Source organism: Acanthaster planci, linkage group LG17, assembly GCF_054643075.1.
Source record: "Acanthaster planci isolate LZ-2023a linkage group LG17, COTS_SCS, whole genome shotgun sequence".
NCBI lineage: Eukaryota > Metazoa > Echinodermata > Asteroidea > Valvatida > Acanthasteridae > Acanthaster > Acanthaster planci.
The window spans coordinates 6,578,809-6,604,824 of NC_141793.1; the positions used below are offsets into that span (position 1 = coordinate 6,578,809).

Genomic DNA, 26,016 nt, shown 5'->3' on the forward strand with positions numbered 1-26,016 from the left:
GCTTCTGTTGTTCGATTTAACTAAATGATTGTACGTTTTATGGACTGAAGTATGGCGATATTAACACAGTAGCGTGGTATAACGCCATAATACGGCATTATAACGCTATAGTTTGTGTTATAGCCCCGTAAGAAAAAGGGTCATGCGCAACGAATTGGCGAATACGAGCCACCGTACTATGGCCAAGCAACTGTACCTGGCTTGCTGGGAAAAAAGTGACGGCAATTATTTGCGACCGAAGATTTGGTCGTAAATTTGGTCGCAAATATTGATGTCCTATTGAAGATTGGCGATGTTCCTCTTCGGCCACCATATATATCTCGTGCTCAGCTCATGCATTGAGCTTAACGCATATGCGTACCGTACCGAGCTGCAGCCGTACGTACACAAACAGTGCGCACTGTATAGCCAACAGAAATGGGTGGACTGACGGGGCTAGACCTCGGGCTGTTTCCTCCCAACATCGGGGCTAAAAATAAGTGATCCACTGTCAGTTGTATTCAATTAAACCAAGTGCTCAAAACCTCTGTCAAGATGTTTTGGTCAGACTTTTCAAGAAACTATGGAGAAAACGGACAGAGCGACGCGGATGAACCGCGAGCCAGTTCGTCAGCTTCGTTGAGTACTTACGGTAGTGCCCATTCAGATGTGTTGGTTCGTGATGCTGCTGAGTTTGCCACCAAAGCTACACAGTGCGATCGTGCAGGGCAGTATCAAACTGCCATATTCTACTACGCTGTGTGTATATCAAAACGTGATGTTCAATTTATCAAAACTATAAAACCTAGAAGGCAGATGACTGATAAAATTTGTAAAATTGAGAATTTGGGGCATGTGGGGGAGTCACAAATAATAATAACATGTTGGCTTAGGGCCTGAATAAGTATGAGCATGCATTTTTTTTTCAAGTTAAGAAAAGAAGTTAATGTTAGGGCCTAGGTCATCAGGCCAAGGCTATACTTACTAGATACCCCCAGAACTGTGGGATCCTGTGTCCGCCCCACTCCTAATGTGAGAGCAGGGTAGACGTAGGACCGCACAGTTCTGGGGGTAGCGTAAGGCTATTCTATAAGTCAGACATCCGGGAACTTCTGTACATTATTGAATAACACAAAGAATACCTTTGCCGTGCTTAAAAAGTCCATAGTGACATCACGCAGACTGCAAGAATATGCTGCGCTACTACCGTGCCGAACTCAAATAATTCAATTTTTAAAAGTTTGGCATTGCAGTGCATAGCAAAGCTTTAAGTTTTAACAGGATTTGGCTTGGCAAATTGAATTCGGCACAGCAAGCCCTTCAGGCCAACAGTGAATGCTGCGCCATTGTCATTCCAAATGGCAGTGGTGCAACACTATGTAAGTTCAGTGTTTAGTGCAGCTGCCATGCTATTGTCACAGCAGTAGCTCGGTGTCTAGTCTTGGCCTAAGTTACCTGCTTAATACCAAGGGGATTCTCGCTAGGGCTACCGGTACCGTCATGGCCATGGCAATGTTACTAGCTACTGCCACCTCAGTGAGGAATTCGACACACATGCAAATTTTCATCAAAATTTCTTGGCAGGGAGACCTTTTAAACATGTTTATTTGTTCTAGAACTATTTTTGACAAGATGAGATAATTTAACCCCTTCGCGCTGGGAAGCGGCAAGACCCACCGTAATAATTGAGATCCTCAGCCTGCTTTTCAGCTATTATTCTCGACCCAAGCTCGAGTGAACACGGTGAAAGAAGGCAGACCCTGGCTCTTGTATATATGGTAATTGGTCTTTGTGTGTTGCCCAGAAATGAAAAGACCGATTTGCATCATAATCACCAGCTTCACGATAGTCCCCACTTTGAAAAGAGGCAACGGGAATGTGGAAGCGTGAGTAGAGCCGCATGCTACCGAACAATCAGCCTTTTCACCGTGTAATTCAAAGCGTGCAGAGCATGCAGGGCCACCAACGGAGAATTTGCGGTTTGGCAGGTGGCCTTCATGGCCAAGCGAGGCTGGAATTCTTGGAGTCTGCTTTCGAAAAGAAATTCCTGTCGTCAAGGGGTTAATTGCTCAGCTTGGACAAAGAATGGCAAATTGCTCATATTTTGAATTAAATGTTTTGATGGAAGATGTGTTCCTTGATTTGATTTTAAAACTCAGGGCTGTTGGCAAGCTTTTCATGGCCAATAAAGTAAATTTTGCAGCTGTGCATTTTGCTTTAGCATAAAAATAGTACAAAAATTATTACAATCTGTTTCATACCCTCTTTAAAAATAAGCAAAACTACAGCCTTCTTCCCGTTAAGTGGGATAAGTGTGGATGGTAAGATTTAGAATATCTGTTCAAAGGGTGTTGCAATCTGCCTAGCTCTAGCTTTTAGTAACCTAGCACCCATGCTGTCAATACCTGTAGCCTTACCCACCTGAAGGGAAGATAGCTGTTGTCTTTGGTTGCTTGCTGGAGTGCCTTGGCCTTAGTCCAGATTCAGGCCAGTGGTCTGCGGTTGGTTGCTGGAGTGCCGTAGCCATAGTCTAAATTCAGGTCAGTGGTCTGTGGTTACTTGCTGGAGTGCCTTGGCCTTAGTCTAGATTCAGGCCAGTGGTCTGCGGTTGGTTGCTGGAGTGCCGTAGCCATAGTCTAAATTCAGGCCAGTGGTCTGTGGTTACTTGCTGGAGTGCCTTGGCCTTAGTCTAGATTCAGGCCAGTGGTCTGCGGTTGGTTGCTGGAGTGCCGTAGCCATAGTCTAAATTCAGGTCAGTGGTCTGTGGTTACTTGCTGGAGTGCCTTGGCCTTAGTCTAGATTCAGGCCAATGGTCTGCGGTTGGTTGCTAGAGTGCCGTAGCCATAGTCTAAATTCAGGCCAGTGGTCTGTGGTTACTTGCTGGAGTGCCTTGGCCTTAGTCTAGATTCAGGCCAGTGGTCTGCGGTTGGTTGCTGGAGTGCCGTAGCCATAGTCTAAATTCAGGTCAGTGGTTTGTGGTTGATTGCTGGAGTGCCTTAGCCATAAACTAGACTCAAGCCAGTGGTCTAATTGGTTGGTTACTCGAGTGCCATAGCCTTAGTCTAGATTCAGGCCAGTGGTCTTTGGTTGGTTGCTGGAGTGCCTTTGCCTTAGTCTTGATTAAGGCCAGTGTTCTGACACCCATAGTTGGAAAAGCCATGGAAAGGCCCGTTGTCTATGAGATCATTTCAGTTATAGAGTACACAGAAAGCTAGAGTACATGGACTTCATCTTCACCTACTGAAGAAGATGTGCATGTATATTTTATGTTAGCACCAAAAGCACAGTTCCCTTATTTTACCTTTTACATGTATTTGTGCAATTTTGGTCTTCATTGAATTATCTTCAAAGTTCCATTCATAATGTGCTGCAATAATTCACCCCTATTGTTTTACTCACAAGGGTCATGCATTGCCAATGTATGATGTGACTCCAAAGAATATGATTTAAAGGCGAATAGGTGTCATTCTCGGTGCTCATTATGACATAGTGACTATTTTCATTGAAAATGGGACTTCACATACATGACACCGTAGGCAGTGATGTACATGTACATAATGTAAGCATGGGAGGGGACATTTGAAGGGAAGTGTCCTGCAGCAATGCATGTCGCCATTGTTTGGCAAGCACAAGGGTTTATCCACTGCGAACAAAGGGTGAGGGTTCCCCTTGTTTTTTTTCTGTTTTCTCTGAATGATGCAATCTGCAATCAGAATTCGCATCTTGGCATGAATAGAAAAAAAGCCCTGTTGAGCTCTGGAAACAAATGACACTGCGTTTGATTTGATGCTTCCACATTTATTTGAACAAATAAAGTCTAGGAAAAGATATTCTCCTTAGAGGTGCTCTTTAACCCAAACTTCATTGTCGTTAAATGTAAAATACTGACAAATGATAAATATTAAATTGAGAAAACAAGGAAATACATGTAAATTAGTCTTTAAAATGATCCAAAAGTATGAATGGTGTGGGGTTCGCACTTGCTGTGTACACAAATAACTTGTCAGTGCCGTACACTAAGACCTTGAGTGCAGAAAACATGGAGAACAAAACAAAGCCACCTTTAGTGTCAAACATAGTTCTTCAATGTTCAATGTCAAAGTTTTCAATTTTCGCCCATCCAAGTTTCAGATCTAATTTATGTTTGATCTTTAAAGAGGCTTTTTCTTAATGCTTGAGTTGTCATAAATTGCATGGCATTTCAAAGATAGTAGAAAGAGGTTTTAGGTGGTGTTTTTGTCTTTTGTCTCCATGTTGCATTGTTTGTTTATTCTCAGAGGCACAATATTCAAAGTATAACTTTTTTTAGCCACATTTGAAATTTTTTACTGAAGTAAACATGCTTCCATGCTTCTACCTTGATTCAGGAAGCCATCCAAGCCATGTACAATGCATCCCTTGCTGTTCCAAATCTCAACCTCGCAGAGCGATATTCAGAGTACACCAAGCGTGTCAAGGAACTTCATCAGATTGGTATGTTATGTAGTTGGGAACTTTGGGAACCTTGAATCTGCCAATTCCAACTCGAGTAATTCATTAAAACAACCATAAAGCTGGCCGGTTTACAGTATTGAATCCACCATTGTTTGGAGGAATAAATCTGCTTTTTACAAGCTTTCAATTTTTACTAAAAACAACTTAGTTAATCAACTAGACATAATGCAAATTTGGATGACATGTATACGCACTGTAGATTTTTCCTGTGAATGTACACGTCTTCTTGTCAAGTTTATTTTGCAGAATTCAGATTGATTTTGAATCCGTCTCTGCACTTTATAAATTGATTTCTCAGTCACTCAGAACTCCAGACAAGTGGCAACCCCAGTGAAGTCTGATGATCAGATAGCTGCTGAGAGAGCCAACTTTTTGTTAAGACAAGCATTTGAGGAAGATGAACAGGGTAACCAAGAGGATGCCACAGAGCTGTACCTGAATGCTGCTGAGATGTGCATAGAAGCTGTTGAGTACATGTATCTCTCATGTGTTGCTTGTTGTGAAATCAATGTCTACCACCAAACCCCAAGATCTTAGACCCATAGTAGCAGGTGGGGATGGAATGTGGAAAGGATAATAAGACATTAAATACATGCCAAGTCTATCAAGAAAGTTTCAATTCAAACAAAACTTTAATTGCATTGGTTTTTATCAACTCTGCCTGGGAATTAGTACTTTTCCTGTGCAATGGCTATGAATTAATAGTCATTTATCATCACATTTTATACAACACCCGTCATCTGATTGGTGGATCGTTTATCACATGGCATTAAATTATTTGTACCAACACACAGCTGCCGCACAATGCATGTGATGCCCACGAAGAGTGAAAAATTTCCTAACAGCTGTGTGTTAGAAATGGATAACGAACACCTTCGGATTGATGCAGCTGCCTGTGGCACAAGTTTCTCAGTGCTCAAGTCCCTCCGTTCACAATTCTATGAAATAATTATAAGAACTTGGTTTTGTAGGTAATGCTGATACTGTCAACATAAGGAGACTGATCAATTTGGCCAAATGATTAAATGAACTGGGAATGTCCTGTCAAAAATTAACAGATTCACAACTGGACAACTTGCAGTTGAATCAGTTAATTAATCCAGCTATATACCCAGAAAATCAGATGATGAGAATTTATACAGGTGTTGTATAAAACAAAAAATGACTGTTTTGCATTCATGAAGTGGTAACGATAATTGCATTTAGTGACAGGTGAAATGCTCTTCTACTCAGCTTCACCTCATAGAATAGACTGTTTTCATCTTTCACCTCCTACAATTATTCTAACCATCACACTCATAAACATTCATTATTCCAATTACTTGCATAGCATTGAAATGGTATCTGATCAAAGTTGCTGTCAAATTGTGCACAAGTCAAGTTTGAGCAGTAGTGGATTCCAATGATTTTTGCCCTTCCCCGTTTTTTTATAATTGAAATATTTAATGGACCATACAAACTCACCGTTTAGATGGAAGTAATGATTTATTTAAATAAAGGAGATAAAGAAAAAGTTGGAGTTAAAGAACAACAAATAAATCTGAGAATGTAATTGCAAATGAGAGTAAAAGTGTTTGGGAAAAAATGCTCATTTGTCAATTTTTTGAGGTTACCATGCTCACACTTAAGTAAATATTTCCAAATAGGTCACTTGGGAGACATTTTGTGGTAAATTTTTCAACATTAGGGAGACATCGGTCATTAGGAAGACATTTCAATGTCTCCCTAATGCTCCAACTACCAAAAGGAGGAAAATTTTTATGGTCCACATTTTGAAAAATGATAGATTAGGTGTCTGAAAGGAAAACATGCAAAGTTTGGTTAAGATCGGATTAGGGAATATTGAATTATGGGACGGTAAAGTTTGAAAAATTTCCTATTCCTATGGGAATGTCTCCCAAGTGACCCATTTTTGGTCATAAGAATTTTGAACGTTATGTTTGACTTTTGTGTGCTATTTTCTTGCAGGGAAGATCTTGCTCATCTGCTGATCAGAGAACAAAGCTTAATAGACTAGCCAAGCAAGCACTGGACAGGTACGTGTATGCATTCTGATCCGTTAAAAGCCCACTCAGTATTGTATGAAGGGGCACAGTTCCTCTCTGTTGTGATGAAAGACAAAGAAGACTGCATCCATAGTAGCAGCATCCACAGCAGGATTGAAGTTATTGTTAGTAAGATCACGTACGATCAGGCATATTGATTTAGAATTAAATTATGCTGCTTGTAACATTTTGTAACCACCTTTTCCAAGCGAAATAAAAAATGTAGGATTTAGCTATGTTCCTATTTTAGAAGATTGATCATATTCCATAACCATAGCAACGGGTACCGAATTTGTTACTGTTTTACCTGTCACATGAGCTGTTGAATTATATATATGAATGTTATGCAAGGCCAATAACTTATAAATACACACAGTGACTGTAATTGTTACCAAAAATAAAAAACGACAGATACTCAGCTGAGGAAATGGAGAATTGCCCATAGTTGTTTGTCTGCTAGGGTTGCCTTCCCCCAGGTGGAATGACTTGAAGGTGCTGTTGCATGTGTAGCTTGTAGGCTATGGCTGCCTGAACAGTCAAGGTAATATATGCAACGGCAACACACCCAATCTCGCCTGATGCTTGCCTGGTGCCTTTCCAGCAATTGCTTTCTGGTCATTCTGACAAAGTTGGCCACATTATCTGAGATAAAGATGTTATAAGATGAAGATGAGCCCTTATTCTTTAGAGATGTTGATGCTTACTTCAGGGTGAACTGTCAATCCCCGTAGCATAACAGTCGACAATTAATGAGACGGGGTCGGCTGGGAGTGTTTGTGCCCGCTGAGTTTGGCTGGCGTCCAGTATGATTTGCCTGCTCCACTTCACGGCATCACCTCCTTTGAGCTTCTTGTCATCTGCAGGGAAATGGGAGAAGAGCTCTTCACAGGACTGGTTTCCCTCAGATCCCTCCGGAATCCCATGGATAATTATATTATTTCTTCTACTTCTGTTGGAGAGGTCATCGACTTTATCTTCCAGTTTTCCAATCAGTTTTTAGCGCCATGTGCATGATTGTTAATAAGGCTGGTATGTTCTTGGATGTGTTCGTCGGTCGTTTCCAAACTGGCCTTCATATCTTCGATGTCGTGATCATGATTTGACACAGTTTTTCTTACTTCTGTTAGATTTTCCTGTACCTCTGAGACTCTCTTACCCAGTGCTGTAAGAATCTGGAGGATTTTTAACCTGCTTCATGTGTATTTTGACCATGGTGTTCTGACAGTTGCATTGATGGCAGCCATCTTGATCTTTGTCTGGAACATGTTGTACTGGTTGATCCATGTTTGCAATTTGTTTTGCACTGCTTGATTTTTTTTCACTTCAGATGATTCGACCGTGTCAGGTAATTTATAGGATGACAGTTTGGTAGTAAAAGATGGTCATGCTTGGCACAAGATTAAATGTTACTAGTATGATACCTGTGTTAATTGTACATACCCTGCTCAAAAGAATTAAAGGAACAAGAGAACAGAATGACCCGCATGACACACATAATTGCACATTGTTGAGTATTGTTTGAGAACCAATTGACAACAATTGAATGATTTTCACATAACTTTAATGCCTCTTGTTCTAATGGTAGCCCATATAGACCATGGCAAAAATATTCTGTTCTCTTGTTCCTTAAATTCTTGTGAGTAGTGTATGTTGGACATGGGAAATCTGTAGGACAGGGGAAATGACTTCTTCAGCTCTTAAACTGTATCGGTTTTTCACCGGTAAACCATAAATTGACTTTAAAAAGTTTACACTCTGACTAGAAATTTTCTTTTCTTGTCACCTATTTCCTTATTAGCAGGAAATTATTTGAATTTACTTGAAGCTGTAGAAATGGTTTTCCTAGACATTGGTCCGTAGAGGTTCAGGTGGGACATATCCCTCTACTATTTAAGGTGGGAGATGAGCTGTAGCATTATACCCCAGGTTTACAAAAACAGAGTAGGGAGACAGAAAAACAGTATGACGGGAGGCTAAGAATCAATACAGAAATGTAAATTTTACATAAATGTCTCGTTGGAATTGTCAGAAAGAGGACTAAAATGCAGCTCTGTATGCTTGTATCAACTGCAGTTTGTAAATACCTTAGACAGTCTCCCTATTCATCAACAGACAATGTGACTGTGTATTAACATTTGATAATGCCCACTGCGTAAAAACGCGCTGGCACTTGGATTTAAGACAGTTTAATCCATTCGTATTAGTCAAGCGTCTGTGTGCACTGCAGCACACAGAACTTGCCGCACTCACACCAAGTCCTTATAAGGAGATTCTTCTGGACTACCTCCACAAGGAATATACCATAAAATGGACGGGGGTCTTTTGGAAAACAAAAGTAAAAGTCTCGAACAAATATACTTGGAAATTTATCATATTTGGACTTGTTTTGACTCTCTGACTTAAACAGCATTCATAAATACCTGGGACAGTTTTTGTACTTCTATGGCCAAAACACGTCATGTGACCGTGTATTAACATTTGATAATGCCTGCTGGGAAGTGATGATGCCCGCTGAATAAATCATGCACTGGCACATGGATACGAAACAGTTTAATCGGGTTTGATTAGTCGGCAGTCTGTGTGCATGCAACATGTGTGGCATGTTCATTGAAGGGGATTCTATTGGACAACTTTCCAGAGGAATATACCATAAAATGGACGATGGTGATCAGGAAAATGAAAGGAACATTCTAGAACAAAATCATTGAATATCTATCTGATGTTGACTGCATTTGACTGTCTGAATAAAAAGGTATTTATGAATGGGAGTAACTCTGTGCTTGGCCAGTCTTATAGTGACGTTTAAGACCTTGCTCAGGAGAACGAATGCTGATAATGCCCAAGCGGGACATAAGTCGCATCCATTCTCCAGAGCTGGTCTTAAAAGTATGTTAGTGACTTGCTAAGCTTATATATTTATTCCCTTATTAATTCACACACAAAGTAATGCCCCTAATGTCAGAAAATGTCAGGATATTGGATTTTAACATTGTCATCATTTCTTCACTGGGAGACTTTAATTTACTCTATTGGCCTTTTCACACAAACATTGTCTTATTTTTCTGCAGGGCAGAGCAACTGAAAAAGAAGAATGAGCCAGTGCTACATCTTCCAGAACCTCCATCCACCTTGCCTGACCTCCCTTCCCTCTCACCACAACCCTCACCCCATCCATCACCCCGTGCCTCACCCAAGCCAGCCAAGAGGAATACCCACAGTGGAAGTGGGTCAGCTGCAGGCAGCAACAATGCAGGGTCTAACAGTGGTAGATTACCTGCCTTGGGAGGGGATGGTGGACCAAGCAAGGCAGGAAAAGGAGGGGTTGGAGGAGGGTCATATACACCAGAAGAGATTGCTGTACTGAGGTAATAAACCTCTTTAGACATGGAATATTGCAGTGTTGGAACATTACTGATACGAGAGCTGCTTTGAATAATAATGGTATTTTTCAGTTATGTTTGAAAAGGCAGTTGTACCCTCAAGCACTGTGATCAGGTTTTATTTCTTTTTATAGGACAACCTCATTTATCAATGGCCGTGAGTTCCTTCCGTACATATCGCAAGCTGACTTGAAAGAAAAGTTTGCATATTCTATTCCTTTCACGTAAGTTTTGTCTAAGGCTTTCCTTTGAATCATACACTAGAATCACTTGATGGACAGCTTAGAATTTTAATAGAGAGCTCAATAATTTTGAAGATTTTGTGTTTCTTATGTAATATTCTCAAAAAGGAGAAAGGGGATTGGTAACACTGTTCCTAATATAGCTAACAATTGGTCAAGCAGCTTAAAGGTGTTTGCCCATTGAAGATTACAATTTGACAATTTCTCATGCCTTCAGTTAATACAAAAAATGCTGGTTTATTTCATAAGATTGTATGCATGCACAGCACCCATTGCAACATCAGCAGACTGTTGCAACAACTCATTGCATTATGTGTGAAGTGACAAATTGAGAACTAAGCTATAATACACTCTTGTGGAAATATAAGTGAGGGATGAATGGTGACAAATTATGCATTATTATGCAAATTCATTTCCTTAAGGGCAAACAATGAATGCTAGCACTTGTGTCTGTTATTCTTTCTTTTTTAGAGATAAATGTGGTCAGCTTGCCTTGGCAACTAAGCAGAAATCCAGACTTGCAAATTTTCGACGGCCTTCAGAATTCTGTTCAGACCCACAGATGATCTTTGCCATTTCAGCCTTCAGCATAAAACAGGCATGTTCCATTTCTTACATTCAGTTAATCAAAATCTGCTGAAATGGTGTACTTAATTTGCTGTACTTTGAATGAATTTAGGACCTTAACTTGACTAATGTCCCATTTGTTTCCACTAGGCTGAGTTACATTGAGATGCCAATTGGGCAGTAGGCTAGCTATGGGTAAGAAATGTGGCCCCACAAACTCTACCTACAAATTGAATTGCTGGTCAATGCCAGAGTTTTCCATCAAGATTTTTACTCTTAGTTAGAGTACCGAAATAAATATGTCAAGCGCACTATTATGCGTGTGAAAGGTATAAGCCTGAACCAACATACACCCAGTCTCCATTCTTTTGCGCTGCACTACCCAATTTCAACTGTAGCTGCAATGAATAGAATTTGTCTGTATTTGTGTACTTTTCTTCAATGTATGAATACGCTTTGACAATCCTGTTGCATTAAATGCATCGAAAAATACACTTCTGTAAACACTTGATTTATTCATGCTCTCCTGGTCAACTGAGGGCACTATTGCTGTGATGTCATCCAGGGAAGACATCGTTCAGTGCATAGGTTTTTCTGTTCAAATAGTGAACCAAGAATTTCCGTAGTGAAAACGTTCCTTAGAAAGATATAGAGGGATTTCACATTAGTGCCGTCTGCGCATATTCGCATTGAAACCGAGGCTCTCTGTGTTGAACTTTGTCGCGCGCGCCTGCAGAGTCGACACAGTACATGCAGTATCCGGTTCATAAGTGTGATACCACTTCAGTTTAAAGCACGCCCACTGCACAAGATACACGACCATCGCAGGTACATTAGTTCGTGGTAAATTGCCGTTATATTTCTTTGATTTTACGTGTCGAGTCATCCTGAAAGACTCTTCCACAAACATTTGCTGCCTGAAAAGTCTGAATTTAACATACCTTTATGTAGTTTGTGTCTTAACTCCTTACTTTCAATCGTCTGATCGTATTAAAAATTGAAGCTGACACATACAACCTTGTTTTCAAATGCAGAAGTGCGCAGATCGACGCTAAAAGCGTCGTATTGAGATCCCGCTATTATAAACAACAATGAATCAAAGGAAAGAAAATTGACTTCAGCAAAGTCTACAAAAAAGCAGTAATTTTTGTGCATAAACAATATGACATTGACAATGTTACATTGACAATGTGACATCACATGTTTGCTCATTGATATGGAAACACTTATTTGCATAAAAACCAAACAGGCTTTGAAGTAGTGAAACAACAGTCGAAAATAATGTTACCTTAGACACAGAGGTGCATTTTGAAGGTTGTATTTAAACAAATTGATTGCAGCTACATGTACCTTTTCAATGACATCACACTTCAGTACTCTGTATCTATATCCTTCACAAAGGAAAAAAGAAAATGTCTGACAGATAATGCTCAGCCCAAACCAAGAGCACACCTGTTCATTCAAATTTGAAAAGTTTGCTGCAATGAATTTTTCTGAAACACTCTTTTTCTGTATCTTAATGCTCTTCTCGATGTATGAAAGGTGTTTGACATTGAAAAGTGCACTTTTTTAAACATTAAAATTGTACTGCTTTCCTTGACAACTTGGCACTGGTGCTGTGTCATTCAGGGAAGACAGAGTTCAGTGCATAGGTTTTTATGTTGAAATTATGAACCCAGAATTTACTCACTGAAAACATTCATGAGAGTTGGTTGCTCACTGGCTTGTCTGCCTTAAGCAGAAGCACCCCTTCATGGTTTGAGCATTTATTTTGTTGGTGGGACATGACCACAATGCATGCATTTCAAAGTTGTTCATAAACCAGCCAAGTGCAGTGCCGCTATGAAAATTGTACCCTTTCTTGGTTCCATTCAGGTTGAATTGCTTGTGTACTTGCCCGACGATGAATCACAAAAGAAAAGACAATTTTTTGCGTAGGCCAACAAAAAATGTAAAATCCAGCAGTTTTTAGGGTTTGTTTGTGCACAGACCAATGTACGTAAACATAAATTTTTCCCAGGATGACATCATGCTTTGCTTATGAATATGGAAATATTTCAGCGTAAAAACCCAAAAGGCAGTAAAATACCGGTACCCTTGAAAATAGTGAAATAATAATTGAAATGGGGTTACTGGAGGCACAATCATATGTTTCAGAGGGTTGTATGAAAACTTGCATTGCTTAGGCCCTTCAACTAAAAAAACCCCTCATTAGTTTTACTCAGCTCATAAAACCAGATACAACAGATTTTAATTTGCATGAGCCTACCAAAAGCAAACATGTACTGGTACTGGATTAGTCTTAAGGTCTCCTACTTATAATGTTTATTTTTTTCCTCTTTACCGTGTCAAAAGGTTTAGTTGACATGCATTTAAAAGTGAAGCCAAGATACCAGTGAAATAGCAATATCACAAAAACCTTCAGTTGATGAGAAATTTGTTTTTCTGTCACTTCAAGTGAATCAGTCTTAAGTTATGCCATTTATCCCTAAATTCCTGATTGCCCATAAATTGAGACTCTTTCCTAATTACAAACCTCATTTGAATTTGTTGGTTTCATTTCTCTTCTAGACTATCGTCCAGGATTGTTCCTTCCTGGCATCACTGGCTATCTCAGCAAACTACGAGAGACGTTTCAAGAAAAGTGTCATAACCAAGTGAGCTTATCATTTATCAGTTTGATCTGTTCCCAGGGGCCTTTTGAAATTCTTCCTGCATTGATCAGGAATGTATTAATTTCTGTGTGTCATTGGTTAACTAAGCCATTGCTGATAATGGTCACAGCTAGAGCAGCTATGCAACATTGGATTGGTTATGATATGATAAGCATGAATCCAGCTTGAGAAAGTCTGTTGAGTAATGTTGCACAATAGTACATACACGTAAGAACGCAAGATTAGTACGTACTGTACCTAAGCAAAGGAAATTAAATATTATCTGAACTAGAGACTTGAGACAAGTGCATCTCTGTTTCTCATTGTGGAAAATGAACGTGCAGCTACTCACTCTTGGCCATGACAATGATTTTTAGCTGCCTGCATTAAGTAACTGTGGAAGTGACCAAAGCTGTTTTTTCGGTAACGTAAAGATTTTCGTAAGTAGATATACCAGTGTTGTAGTACTCGTACTCGAGTACTACTCGAGTCTTAATTGTACTTGAATTTCCAAGTACTTTTACTTCAACAACAGTTCTTGTACTCGGGCTGCAAAATACTCAGAATAAAATTGAACTCGAGCATCAAGTTACTCGTACTTGACTAACAGTACTCGATAAAAAATCATTTAAATCCTGTTACGGCCATTGAATTACAGTGGTACATGAAAATTGATCCTCGCAGACCAATATTCGGTTCAATCTGACAAACACAAGACCTACTCATTTGCCGTTGTTAGCCAATTACGAACGCGAAATGCCTGTGTGTTCCTAGTCTTGGTTTGAAGACCCTCTGTTTATTCTGCAACACAAACCATCACCAGACCTAGAGGCTGGAAGGAGCATCGTCACTGCGTATATTGCCTTGGAAAGTACGTGTACACCACATACTACATACAACAACTGATCGTAGCACCGCGAAAGGTGTCTTGGGTCCACAACTAGTAACACTCAATTCAGTGTTAGCTATAGTCTGGTTCCTGGCCCTGACATAGAATTAAGAATGTAGAATAACATGGGCATAGGAATATGAAGTCTGGAAAGCAGACTTCACCCATTCAAATTTATGTATTCGTTCGCATTGTGTTTGCATAGGCGAATGCATCACGAGGTGGAATCATACTGGTACATGCACATTGACATGGCCACAAGTAAGCACAGATCACCAATCACAACTCCATTGTAATGTGTATTGTTTCAGAATGTTATTCACATTTTTTTGGTTGGCATGACAATCATACTGAGTTTTAGTTGGTAACGTTTGTTTTTAAGCAAGGTTTTGGCACTTCAGTAAATTTTGTAAGCAGCTCGGTGAAATCGGGGCCATGCATCAACGGCATTTGCTTATTCTTGATGTTTTACATTTTACCTCTGAGTCAGTGCTTTTGCTGTTGTTGGTGCATCAGATCTGATGATTTTTCTCTTGCTGTATAAATGTTGTACTTGTGAGTTTTGCCAAGGAGCCTGAAATACATGTACCCAGTATGGGACTAAATCTAATACTGATTTGGCAATGCTACATGTATGGCAGATTTTTATAAAACCAATCAGTTGCACAAAAAGTTTGTAGATCCATTGTTCATATCCATTTAAACATTTTCACACACAGATTTGACCCAGACTTGGAGTACTCTGTCTTGTACTCAAAATTACAAGTAGTCACACTCGGAGGTACAAGTACTCGTACTCGCACTTTGGGGTACAAGTACTTGTACTCTTACTTGCACTCGGAGGTACAAGTACTCGTACTCGCACTCGGGGGTACAAGTACTTGTACTCTTACTTGCACTTGGAGGTACAAGTACTCGTACTCGCACTCGGGGGTACAAGTACTTGTACTCTTACTTGCACTCGGAGGTACAAGTACTCGTACTTGCATTCGGGGGTACAAGTACTTGTACTCTTACTTGCACTCGGAGGTACAAGTACTTGTACTCTTACTCGCACTCAAAGGTACAAGCACTCGTACTCGCACTCGGGGGTACAAGTACTTGTACTCGCACTCGGGGGTACAAGTACTTGTACTCTTACTCGCACTTGGAGGTACAAGTACTCGTACTTGCACTCGGAGGTACAAGTACTTGTACTTGAAAATCAATTCTGGTACTCCGCTGGTAAAATACTCAGACTTTCAGGTACTCAGAAATGTAAGTACTCGGCAGTACACTGTACTCGGAAGAAGGTATTCAACTACAACACTGAGATGTACATAGAACATGAGCAGCTCTTGAAATTTTTGTTGGTTTGATGTTCAAATAAATACCTTCAAAAGATTAGTCCAAGTTTAACAATTGTTGAAGATTGTACCATAAACTGATTCTAATGTTCTCTTTAATCTTCACCTTCCAGAATCTTCCATTTTGCCAATTTAGGTAATTTAGGTCAGCCCAAGTTCATAACCTCTACACTCATGAATATTGTGGGTTTCATTTCTCAGAATTATTTATCCTCAAGACAAGCAGGGCAAACCGATCTACAATCCTTGTGGAAAATACATGGTGATCCTTCGTCTGAATGGAGTCAAAAGAAAGGTCAGTCTGAGCCAATGAGATTTGTGCATTGGGAATAGTCTCAGAAGACTACTCAGGACTTTAGACACAGACAGATTTTGGATGAATGATTCTTCGGATTCATTTTCTCTTTGATTCAGTTATTATTTTGTTTGGCTTATGTCTGAGAACATATGTAGATGTGTATTGCTTGTATAACATTGTGAGTGGCATGCACCTGTAGATAGACCTGCAAGAGTGACAAATTACATTATGTGATTTTATATACACTGGTCACATGCTCTCAGCTACATGTAGGATCTCACTTCATTCACTTCAGTGCTTTTAAGCTGTAGGATTAACTCAACTGGAATGCCATTGAGAGAAGAATTATTTCTGACCAGTGTTAATCATTCTGTTGTGCAAACTTCATCATTGGTACGTGTATAGGAAAAGGAATTTTTAACCCAATTGAAGGAGAAGGGTCATACACATGTAGGTGCATGAGAGATGATACCAATTATGAAGACACACAAATATGTATCCAAGAAAAACCAGAGGCCTTTAGAGACTCGTGCTAATTTGAATTATTGCCAATTTTCCTGTGATTGCAAGTCGATCATAAAATATGATGCTTCTGTTTTGTGTGCCACAAAGTAATGTTGTACATGTACATGTAGTTTTCTGATGTTCCGTGACAATCCTCATCCGAATTCTGCATTTATCGTGAGATTGAATTACTTGCATGTAAAGTGGTAGAAATGAGATTAACATTCTGAAATAAAGCTCATAGAGTGTACCATTGGGTTACTGTGCTGTTTATGTACATGTATGTGTACCTCAGAATGCTTGACAGTGATTGTACTCTGTCATCAGGCAGTTTGAGATCATTTTCCTACCAATTTGGAAATCAGTACAGTCTCTGTATAGAGGGATTTCTCTTGCCATTTATCCCTTGCTATCCAGTCAAACTAGCCACACTATATTTTACATTGCACAGAAATCTTCCATCTAATCTGTCTTTTAAAAAAGAGAATCATGCTTACTATACAGTTGCTGTGAGCAGTAATAATTGCTTTCTGGCATTATAGTTTTATGGAGATATTGTCGGCATATTTTGATCAGGTAATTATTGATGACTACCTGCCCATGGATAAGCATGGAGACCTGCTTTGCTCATTCTCCAACAACCGCAATGAATTGTGGGTGTCTCTGCTAGAGAAGGCCTATATGAAGGTTATGGGAGGCTATGATTTCCCAGGATCTAACTCGGTAAATATAAATTGATACATACATTGCCCGTCTTTATTCCATGTAGGATGATCTTCTACATACATTGCCCATCTTTATTCCATGTAGGATGATCTTCTACATACATTGCCCGTCTTTATTCCATGTGGGATGATCTTCTACCTACATTGCCCGTCTTTATTCCATGTGGGATGATCTTTTACCTACATTGCCCGTCTTTATTCCATGTGGGATGATCTTCTACCTACATTGCCCGTCTTTATTCCATGTAGGATGATCTTCTACCTACATTGCCCGTCTTTATTCCATGTGGGATGATCTTCTACCTACATTGCCCGTCTTTATTCCATGTAGGATGATCTTCTACCTACATTGCCCGTCTTTATTCCATGTAGGATGATCTTCTACCTACATTGCCCATCTTTATTCCATGTGGGATGATCTTCTACCTACATTGCCCATCTTTATTCCATGTAGGATGATCTTCTACCTACATTGCCCGTCTTTATTCCATGTGGGATGATCTTCTACCTACATTGCCCGTCTTTATTCCATGTAGGATGATCTTCTACCTACATTGCCCGTCTTTATTCCATGTAGGATGATCTTCTACATACATTGCCCGTCTTTATTCCATGTAGGATGGTCTTCTACCTACATTGCCCGTCTTTATTCCATGTGGGATGATCTTCTACCTACATTGCCCGTCTTTATTCCATGTGGGATGATCTTCTACCTACATTGCCCGTCTTTATTCCATGTAGGATGATCTTCTACCTACATTGCCCGTCTTTATTCCATGTAGGATGATCTTCTTAGCACCTGTATTTGAAACACTTTTATGCTTCTTTGCCACTGTGAGGCTTTAACAGTATCTGTTTTCCTAAATTAGACAGAATTATGGTAGACATGGGAACAGTTTCCAAGAAGAAATTCATGCCCAGGTTTTTATGCCAAAAATAACTGTTTCTGAAAGAAAATAGGAACAGTGTATATTTGATTGTGACATTTTCAAACAGTAGTTGTGCACTATGTAGCCTTCCTTCCCCATACCGTCGGAATTGCAGCGGTAATCATATTGATTTGTATCCTTTCACAGAACATTGACTTGCATGCCTTAACTGGCTGGATCCCAGAACGACAGGCCATCAAACCAGACTCTAAGGAATTTGACAAAGACAAAGTCTTTGCTAAACTCAAAGACCGCTTCCATAAAGGTGATGTCCTGGCTACCTTGGCAACGGGTGTGATGTCAGATGCGGAAGGGGACCGGGCAGGACTGGTGCCTACACATGCATATGCTATGCTGGATATACGTGAGATAATGGTCAGTTATTAATAACAAACACAAGGAGGTCCACACAAAATATTTGGCATAATGGTCATTTGATGTAGCACTTTTCAGTCACAGATGCACATACCTGGCAGTTCTGAATTTAATCCCATTCAAATGTGGCAGCCTGCCCCACAAAATGTGGTGTGAGGACTTTGGGTCAACATTCACACAGAAGAAACAAAGTTAACAATGTAAAACACTGAAATCTCTGCATTTTGTTAAATGTATGCTCTTTCATGTTTCACCTTTTGGGCTGTCCCCGCTGGTGGTAGAATTGCAGATTGAAATCACATTTGCTCAAGTCATCGCTTGAAAAATTCATGCAAGATGTAGTACAATTACAGTGGTTTCAGTTAAATGGCTTTGTAATAAATGGACTGTGCTAGGAACCATTCTAATACTACAGCATTTGGAAGTCTATACAAAAAGTCTGAAGTTGACAACGAAATGTCAGGCAAGCATTTTTGAAAAAGATTAAAACCAGCAAAATATTTATCACAGATTTCTGTAAGTGGAGAAGCAAATTCAAGGGTCTATCTGCATATTCATCTCTGTTTTGCTGATATTTTGATTTGAAATCTTCTGGCTTTGTAGCCATTATCATCCAACTCACATAATTAGGACGTACAGGCAATGTAGGCTCTCCATGAATAATACCATGGAGGAAGGACACAGAAGGAGTTGTAACTCAGGCACTTCAAAGTGTCCAACGATGGTCGCCGCCGAGTCTGACGAATAATAGAAAATATTCCAAAAATGCCTTATTGCTGCCTGCATCTTAGCTGGACAAGTGGGGCCAGTAATACCCTGGCAATACTTGTAGTTTTTTACTTGCAATTAAATACAAACTATCGATGTGACCAGGAAATAGAGAGAGAAAAAATCCTGATATTAGACTAGACCTACCTTTGCCATCATAAATAAACTTTTAAAATTTTGACACACTTTTTCATTATCCATGCAAAGTTTGTAATTCTAGTCTCCTCCGTCCAATATACATCAGTGTCAAAGACTTGGAATGAATTTGGCCAACTAAATGTTCAGTACTACTGGAAAGCTTAGTTCATTAGGAACAAAATGTGCTATTTCATCACAGGGAGTGATCGTGAAATCTCATAAAATACGCCTTTGTACAAATGCCATAATAAAAATGATTCAAACAAAACACAAAATCTTACAAACTTGGCTATTTATTCCTGAAAGAAGTCCAGACAAAAGTGTTCGATAAGGGCAACAACTGCACATGAACACTTCGGGTATACAGCCTAATAAAAGCAACTGCGCAAACACTACATTTGATGATGTTGTTGGATCATATCAAGCACCAACGATGGCTGAATATTCAACTTCCTATACTGCAGGACACAACGTTTTAGGGATGCAGATTACCAACGAAAAATTGCGGCGACGATCATGGGGTACAAAGGGAGCTTATGGTTGCAAAACAGCTGGTGGGTAGTAGGCGTGCGCTGCGCTCTGGCTATGGACATACCGGGCATGCTAGAAAGTGGTAATCGGCCAGATGTTATAGCCCAGGCAGTTCAAGCTCCTTCTGTATCCTTCCTCCATGATGATACAGACCATACCAGCTGTCAGCCATTGTTCCATCTTACATGCAATGTAGGCTCTCCATGAATGATACAGACCACACCACTTGTCAGCCGTTGTTCCATCCTGAGTACAATTTTCCTCAACTTTGAGTCGTCATCATCAGTTGTAACTAATGTTTCTTTTATGTAAAGCAAATTTGTGATGTTCGGTTAACGTGCACAGAAAATTTGGGAGCCAGTGGGGATATTTGGTATACGTGAATATTTGTCATACCAGGGTTTGCAATATAGCAACATTCCACTGTTTATTAGAACTGCTGTGAAGGAAATATTTGCTGTTTGATAGATGATACCAAAAAGAACGAGGGGGAGCCGTACTTTTCCATTATTTTTAAAATGTGACTTTGATTTTGCAATGGAATGTCTTAGTTATCTTCCTATTTCTTTGTTTCAGGGCAAGAAGTTATTACAGCTCAAGAACCCTTGGAGTCATTTGCGATGGAAAGGCAGATACTCGGAGACAGATGAGACAAACTGGACTCCAGAGCTTCAGAAAGCACTCAACTTTGACCCTAAGAATGCTCAGCAATTTGACAATGGTACTTCGTCACCTTTTTATTTCATTGGATCCACTAATGCTTGTATTACAACCATTGGGGTTGGACTTGGTTGGGAGACAGAGTATGAACCTGTAGATCTAGCGACTGAAAAACTTTATTTCAGAAATTTACTTTTCAGTCTACAAGGGCCCAGGGATTATGGCTATAGCCTGTGTTATCCAACCATTTGTCTGGGTAGTTATCCACACTGTTGAAAGCCGCATCCGACTTTGTCCCAAGATGTCAAATATGTGTCTTGGCCATAATTATGCTTTTCGTTACTGGGTTAATAGTTGATAAAGCTACAGCACACATTACTGATATGCAGGTGCTGGGATGCACAAGTTTTGAGTCACAATGCCTCTGCTACTAGCAGAGATATTTCATTCTTTTATTGATTAATTCTATCTTACGTTTCACTGTCAGGTGTGTTTTGGATTGACTTGGATTCCTTGTGTCACTTCTTTGATGTCATCTACATGAATTGGAACCCTAAACTTTTCCCTTACACATATGTCATTCACAGGTCAGTTCTTCGTGTTTTGTTCTTTAGGAATCAAATGAGCAATATCTTGCACTATAAAGAAGTTTGAAATTTGTATTGTGGGTGTCTGTAGGCATGATTGACAAGGGCAATGTGTTGTACATGTATTTTAGGAAGTGTAAAATTCAGAGATTTGAATGTGTTCAGTATTATATGTTGCATGTATCCATCCCTGAACTCCAACCAGATAAACTCCGACCAGATAAAGTCTAACCAGATAAACTCCAACCAGATAAACTCCAACCAGATGTACTACTGTTTATATTCCTTGCAGTGAATGGAAGGCAGGGGAAGGTCCAAAGAAAGACAACTTCAATTTGTCCAACAACCCCCAGTACAAACTAGACCTCAGAGGAACTGGGGCTGTGTGGGTGCTGCTGACCAGGCATATCACAGACAAGGTGAGATAGACAAATACATATACAGTCTTTGTTTAAATGAAAGTCCAGTTATAGTGAACATACATAGTGTTACACACATACACACAAGGTCCTAATGGCTGGGATTAAGTGCCTTGGAAACTCTAAATATTGTTGATGTTCTCTGGTGGTTTCGCAGCCAAGTCGAAATTAGCTGTTCTGAGCTGATTCTTTCCCTTTGTTAAACAGAATAGCAGACATAACAAAGTACCACATGTGCAATTGTCAACTATTTGCTAATTGGTTCGAGTTATTGTGATGAAATATGTTACAGCTATTACAGAGGGAAACCGTGACAAATAAACCTTTTAAATACGTTTTCCTAGTATGTTTAATTTTTTTTCCATTTAAAATGTATGCTGCTGGTGGTAGCCAATTCTGCTATAGTTGTTGTCATGAATTCAGGCCTAATGAGATGGGCACAAAATGCTCATTGAGGCAGTTACAGCGCTCCCTTATAATGCTTTCTGAAACTCCTTTCTCACATTCACGGTTGTTCTTCCATTGATTGTGTTCATGTGACTTGGCTACAGTGCTGTCATTTACAGTGCTTTTTAGATACAACACTCAAAATGTTAAGTCCTAGACTCAATAATGTGGAATGTTTTCTGTTAAAACGCCCAAAAATTTTGAGGTTTTAAATACATCAACATGAATGAAATGGCTTGAATGGAATGGCCAGAGTGACCATCCACTGCAGTTGTATGAACCAGGTGATAGTCCAACAACAAAATTGCTTCAAAGAACTGAGCAGAGACAATGAAACACAGACATGACAGTGGGAAAATACATACACATAATGAGGAATCTAGTTTGTAGAATTATGTGTAACTTACAGAGATATGTTAACCAAACCAAATATGTACCGCATTAAAGTTGGATTACAGTCACACACTGTGAACCACTTGAGGCAAAATTACATTGATTTTTGTTTGTGTTAGGTTTTTAATGCTTCAAATGGTCCACAAGAAGAAGAAAACTTTGAAGTTCAATTAATCTTTCCTTTTCAGAGACTGAAATATCAAGTTTTGTTATGTTGACAAGTTGGCCATTAAGTCAGTTACTCATGATTTTGCAAAAAAGTTGTGACTCACTTTTGTGGAGTATAGAGAATAATGCATAAGTACCAGTAAGTTAGAGGCAGATCAGTAAATTGTTGTGCCAAATTGACTGATAGGATAAAGCAAATTTAGGTGGATAATTTGCTATTAAAACAAGTAACCATTTGTTTTGGTCTTCAGTGTCTGATGTGATTTTTAGGTGAATGAACTTTGAAATCAACCATTTGGCAGACTTTGTAGTAGTGGAAGTTGAGTGTGAAAAAGATGAATAAACAAACATTTCATGTTGTATCACTTACATATACCTACATGTATAGTGTTTGAGAAGGGGTCTGCGCTAACCTTACATACCTATCATGGACTTGTGAACAAAAGATGTCCACATGATGCAGGAAAGGAAGATGTTCTGTGGACTTATACATGTCCACAGGACGTTCCCCTTTTCTGAAAAAGGGGCTTAGAGGCATTTTGGGGGTTGGGGTCATCCGTCTTAAAAGGAAGAGGAATAGTCAAGGAAACCTTGTACAAGAAGCCAGCTGAAAATCATGTTCCCAGCTCAAGAAAAACAAGTATTTTCACTGAGTTTTCTCAACTGCATGAAAAGAAAGGAATGTCCACACTAGGTATGTAAGATAAGTATGTGTGTGTGGGTGTGTCTCTATTCAAAGTGGAAACTTCTTTATTTTACTTTGTTTCGATCAGCAGGCTAGTTGAAATCTATCGTGTTATACAGTGTACACGTATGTAGTTAGCAGCAAAGTTGACCAATATGACTGACATTGGGGCTGGAGACTGTCTTGACTCCCAGTTTCAGTGACGTGAATTCAGCTTTAGACATGAGTTCTAAGCAAGATTAATTATAACTTGGATTCAGATGCAAACTAAGTGATACCTGACACCAACTTTGGCTTGAATCAAGTGGCTATGACTCAAAGGTGAAGCAAATGGCATGACTAGGGTTTCTGCATGGAAACAGAAACTAGTCAGTTACCATTCATTAGGGGAAGTAATTGAGGGAACTTTTATAAGGCTTAGGCTAACATTAGCAGATGGGATAAAGATGGGATAATAATATACATTGACAACCATGAGTAAGCTGTCAAAATCCAGATAAAACTGTAATGGAACTTCAATTCAGCGCACGTACATGTATGTACATGTATGGTGCTCTGTCACATGCAAGTCATGTCCTGTAGAGATTTGTGTAAGCCATAGATAAAATATTTTTGATCCAATTCAGCATATTTGAGAATTTGATGGGAGTGGTTTGGAATATTTATATCATGTACTAGTATATTACGTGTCCATGCAACTTGTGAGAAATTGTTTGCTCTTAGTAATAGCAAATTCCTCTCTGTGCATTAACAGTGGAATCTATGCATTGCATTGTTGGTTATAGAGTACTGATGTTAATACGTCACTCGCACAATTAGGTGTGTAAAAGGCTTTTAGACTCAGTGCGTGAATCAACATGCACGTGTACTCCATTCGTTTGCACCGCACTGACTGGTTCAAAATGCCATCACAATTCGGTACTCTACAGTACATGTACATTTCATACATACACTTACGTGTACAAATAAATACCTACAGTGCTGAAGAAAGAAGACACAAGCCACTCATGAAGCTTTCTAATTTTGTTCACTGGAAATTTCCATGGTGGTCAATTATTGAAGGCATTATTGTGTAATATTTCCCTCATTTCAATGAGCACCTTTTAACTCTCCCAATCTAAGTAATTTTCAAAGATGTTTAGAAGTCTTTCATAGCATTTTAATTTATGTTTTGATAAGGGTTTAATTTTATTTCTTAGAAAAGGAAAAAAATGAAATATAGCTGTCCTAGTTGTAGGCCTAAGTGAAATTTGAATTTTGATAACCTTTATGTAACGGACCCTTCCACAGACTCACAAACTGTGTAATCAAACATGGCTGCAGCAGTACAGGTACATGTAGGTGACATTTTAAGTGCTATTTAAATATTCATGCATTAAGAAACATACATGCTTTTAAATCCAATAGAGCATAAAACAAGTTCATACATAAATCTTTCTCTACATAACAGCTGTATCTTGCCTACTAGTGGCTCATAAACTTAGGCTGTTAAAAGAACGTCAATGGGTGAAACCAGACACCAACAAAGGTTACTATGTCTGCCAATTTAGGCCACTATTATAAACAGTAGGCAATACTTGAAAGGTCGGGTACTGGTACCATGGCAGGTTTGTTTGTTTATTTGTGTTTTTTGTTTACTTTAGACCCTCTCTTCTGGTTTATAAAAGCTAGTAGAAAAAGTCAGTCAAAGTTCGTAAGTTATGAGTAGGGAGCATGTCAAGGGACAAGTTATGAACAATGGATTTAAAAGATTGGCTAGATAGGACTCAGACAGCAGGAGTAGTTAGTGAGTTTCAAATCCATGCATAAAATATTGTAAAGGATACCCTGATGCTTTTGAGTCCATCACAAGCTCTTTCACAAGTCCCTTCACAAATTCAGTCACAAGTCCAGTCACATGTCCCTTCAAAAGTCCAGTCATAAGTCCCTTCACAAGGCCAGTCACAAGTCCCTTCACAAGGCCAGTCACAAGTCCCTTCACAAGGCCAGTCACAAGTCCCTTCACAAAGCCAGTCACAAGTCCCTTCACAAGGCCAGCCACAAGTCCCTTCACATGGCCAGTCACAAGTCCCTTCGCAAGGCCAGTCCTAAGTAGCAGGGTGAACTACATGTATGACAAAAGAATGCTTTTGTCACAGCTAGCTTGTGAATTGGCTTAAGACTGAATGATTTGTGATGGACTTACGGGGACTTGTGACGGACTTACGGAGACTTGTGACGGACTTACAGGGACTTGTGATGGACTTACGGGGACTTGTGATGGACTTACGGGGACTTGTGATGGACTTACGGGGACTTGTGATGGACTCAAATACAACACTGACTTTGGGATGATGACTGTGTGTTGATGAGATGCAGCTGACTGCCTGTTAGAACAGTGTGCAGTAAATGGAGAGGTTTGGGTTAAGTTAGTGGATGAGACTCAAGCAAGAGCACTGTACATTCGGATGCGAAGCGGATGCACATGCATCAGTTTGGGATGTATGTGGTTTCATGTATGTGCATAGTCATTCAGTGTCTGTCCAAAACCATATCTGTTTCAAACTTCAACACATGCCGGTAGAAGGCCACTAAGTAGTGCTTATTTAGACTTCATAAAGTGCACAGGAGATTCATGTACATGTTTGAGTCACTACAGTTCTAAAACACTTCATTTTTTTTAAATATCAAAATTAGCCATTTTTGGTTTTAGGAGTAGACCTTATCCAACTCATGTCCAGTACAAAAAACAAGCACCTCTGAAGTATTTCTATTAATATCCGTTGACCTGTAAATTAGATACAAATTGCATTG

The 26,016-nt window shown here is 39.5% G+C and overlaps 1 protein-coding gene across 3 annotated transcripts in view; it reads left to right on the plus strand.

Moving 5' to 3' along the window:
* The window catches only part of capn7 (calpain 7), a 40,703-nt gene that overhangs the window by 5,248 nt on the left and 9,439 nt on the right, over nucleotides 1-26,016 (plus strand). The window contains exons 1-14 of one of the 3 annotated variants that reach the window (XM_022253619.2): nucleotides 362-738; nucleotides 4,347-4,452; nucleotides 4,772-4,938; nucleotides 6,442-6,509; nucleotides 9,587-9,883; nucleotides 10,033-10,122; nucleotides 10,612-10,738; nucleotides 13,279-13,364; nucleotides 15,798-15,891; nucleotides 16,975-17,121; nucleotides 18,200-18,427; nucleotides 20,441-20,585; nucleotides 21,012-21,111; nucleotides 21,404-21,530. In XM_022253619.2, coding sequence (XP_022109311.1) covers nucleotides 535-738; nucleotides 4,347-4,452; nucleotides 4,772-4,938; nucleotides 6,442-6,509; nucleotides 9,587-9,883; nucleotides 10,033-10,122; nucleotides 10,612-10,738; nucleotides 13,279-13,364; nucleotides 15,798-15,891; nucleotides 16,975-17,121; nucleotides 18,200-18,427; nucleotides 20,441-20,585; nucleotides 21,012-21,111; nucleotides 21,404-21,530 — 1,986 coding nt within the window. In that variant the 5' untranslated portion in view covers nucleotides 362-534. Of the gene's footprint in view, nucleotides 1-361; nucleotides 739-4,346; nucleotides 4,453-4,771; nucleotides 4,939-6,441; nucleotides 6,510-9,586; nucleotides 9,884-10,032; nucleotides 10,123-10,611; nucleotides 10,739-13,278; nucleotides 13,365-15,797; nucleotides 15,892-16,974; nucleotides 17,122-18,199; nucleotides 18,428-20,440; nucleotides 20,586-21,011; nucleotides 21,112-21,403; nucleotides 21,531-26,016 lie in introns of those variants that run through there. The other 2 variants (XM_022253620.2, XM_022253621.2) reach the window with 2 other exon arrangements.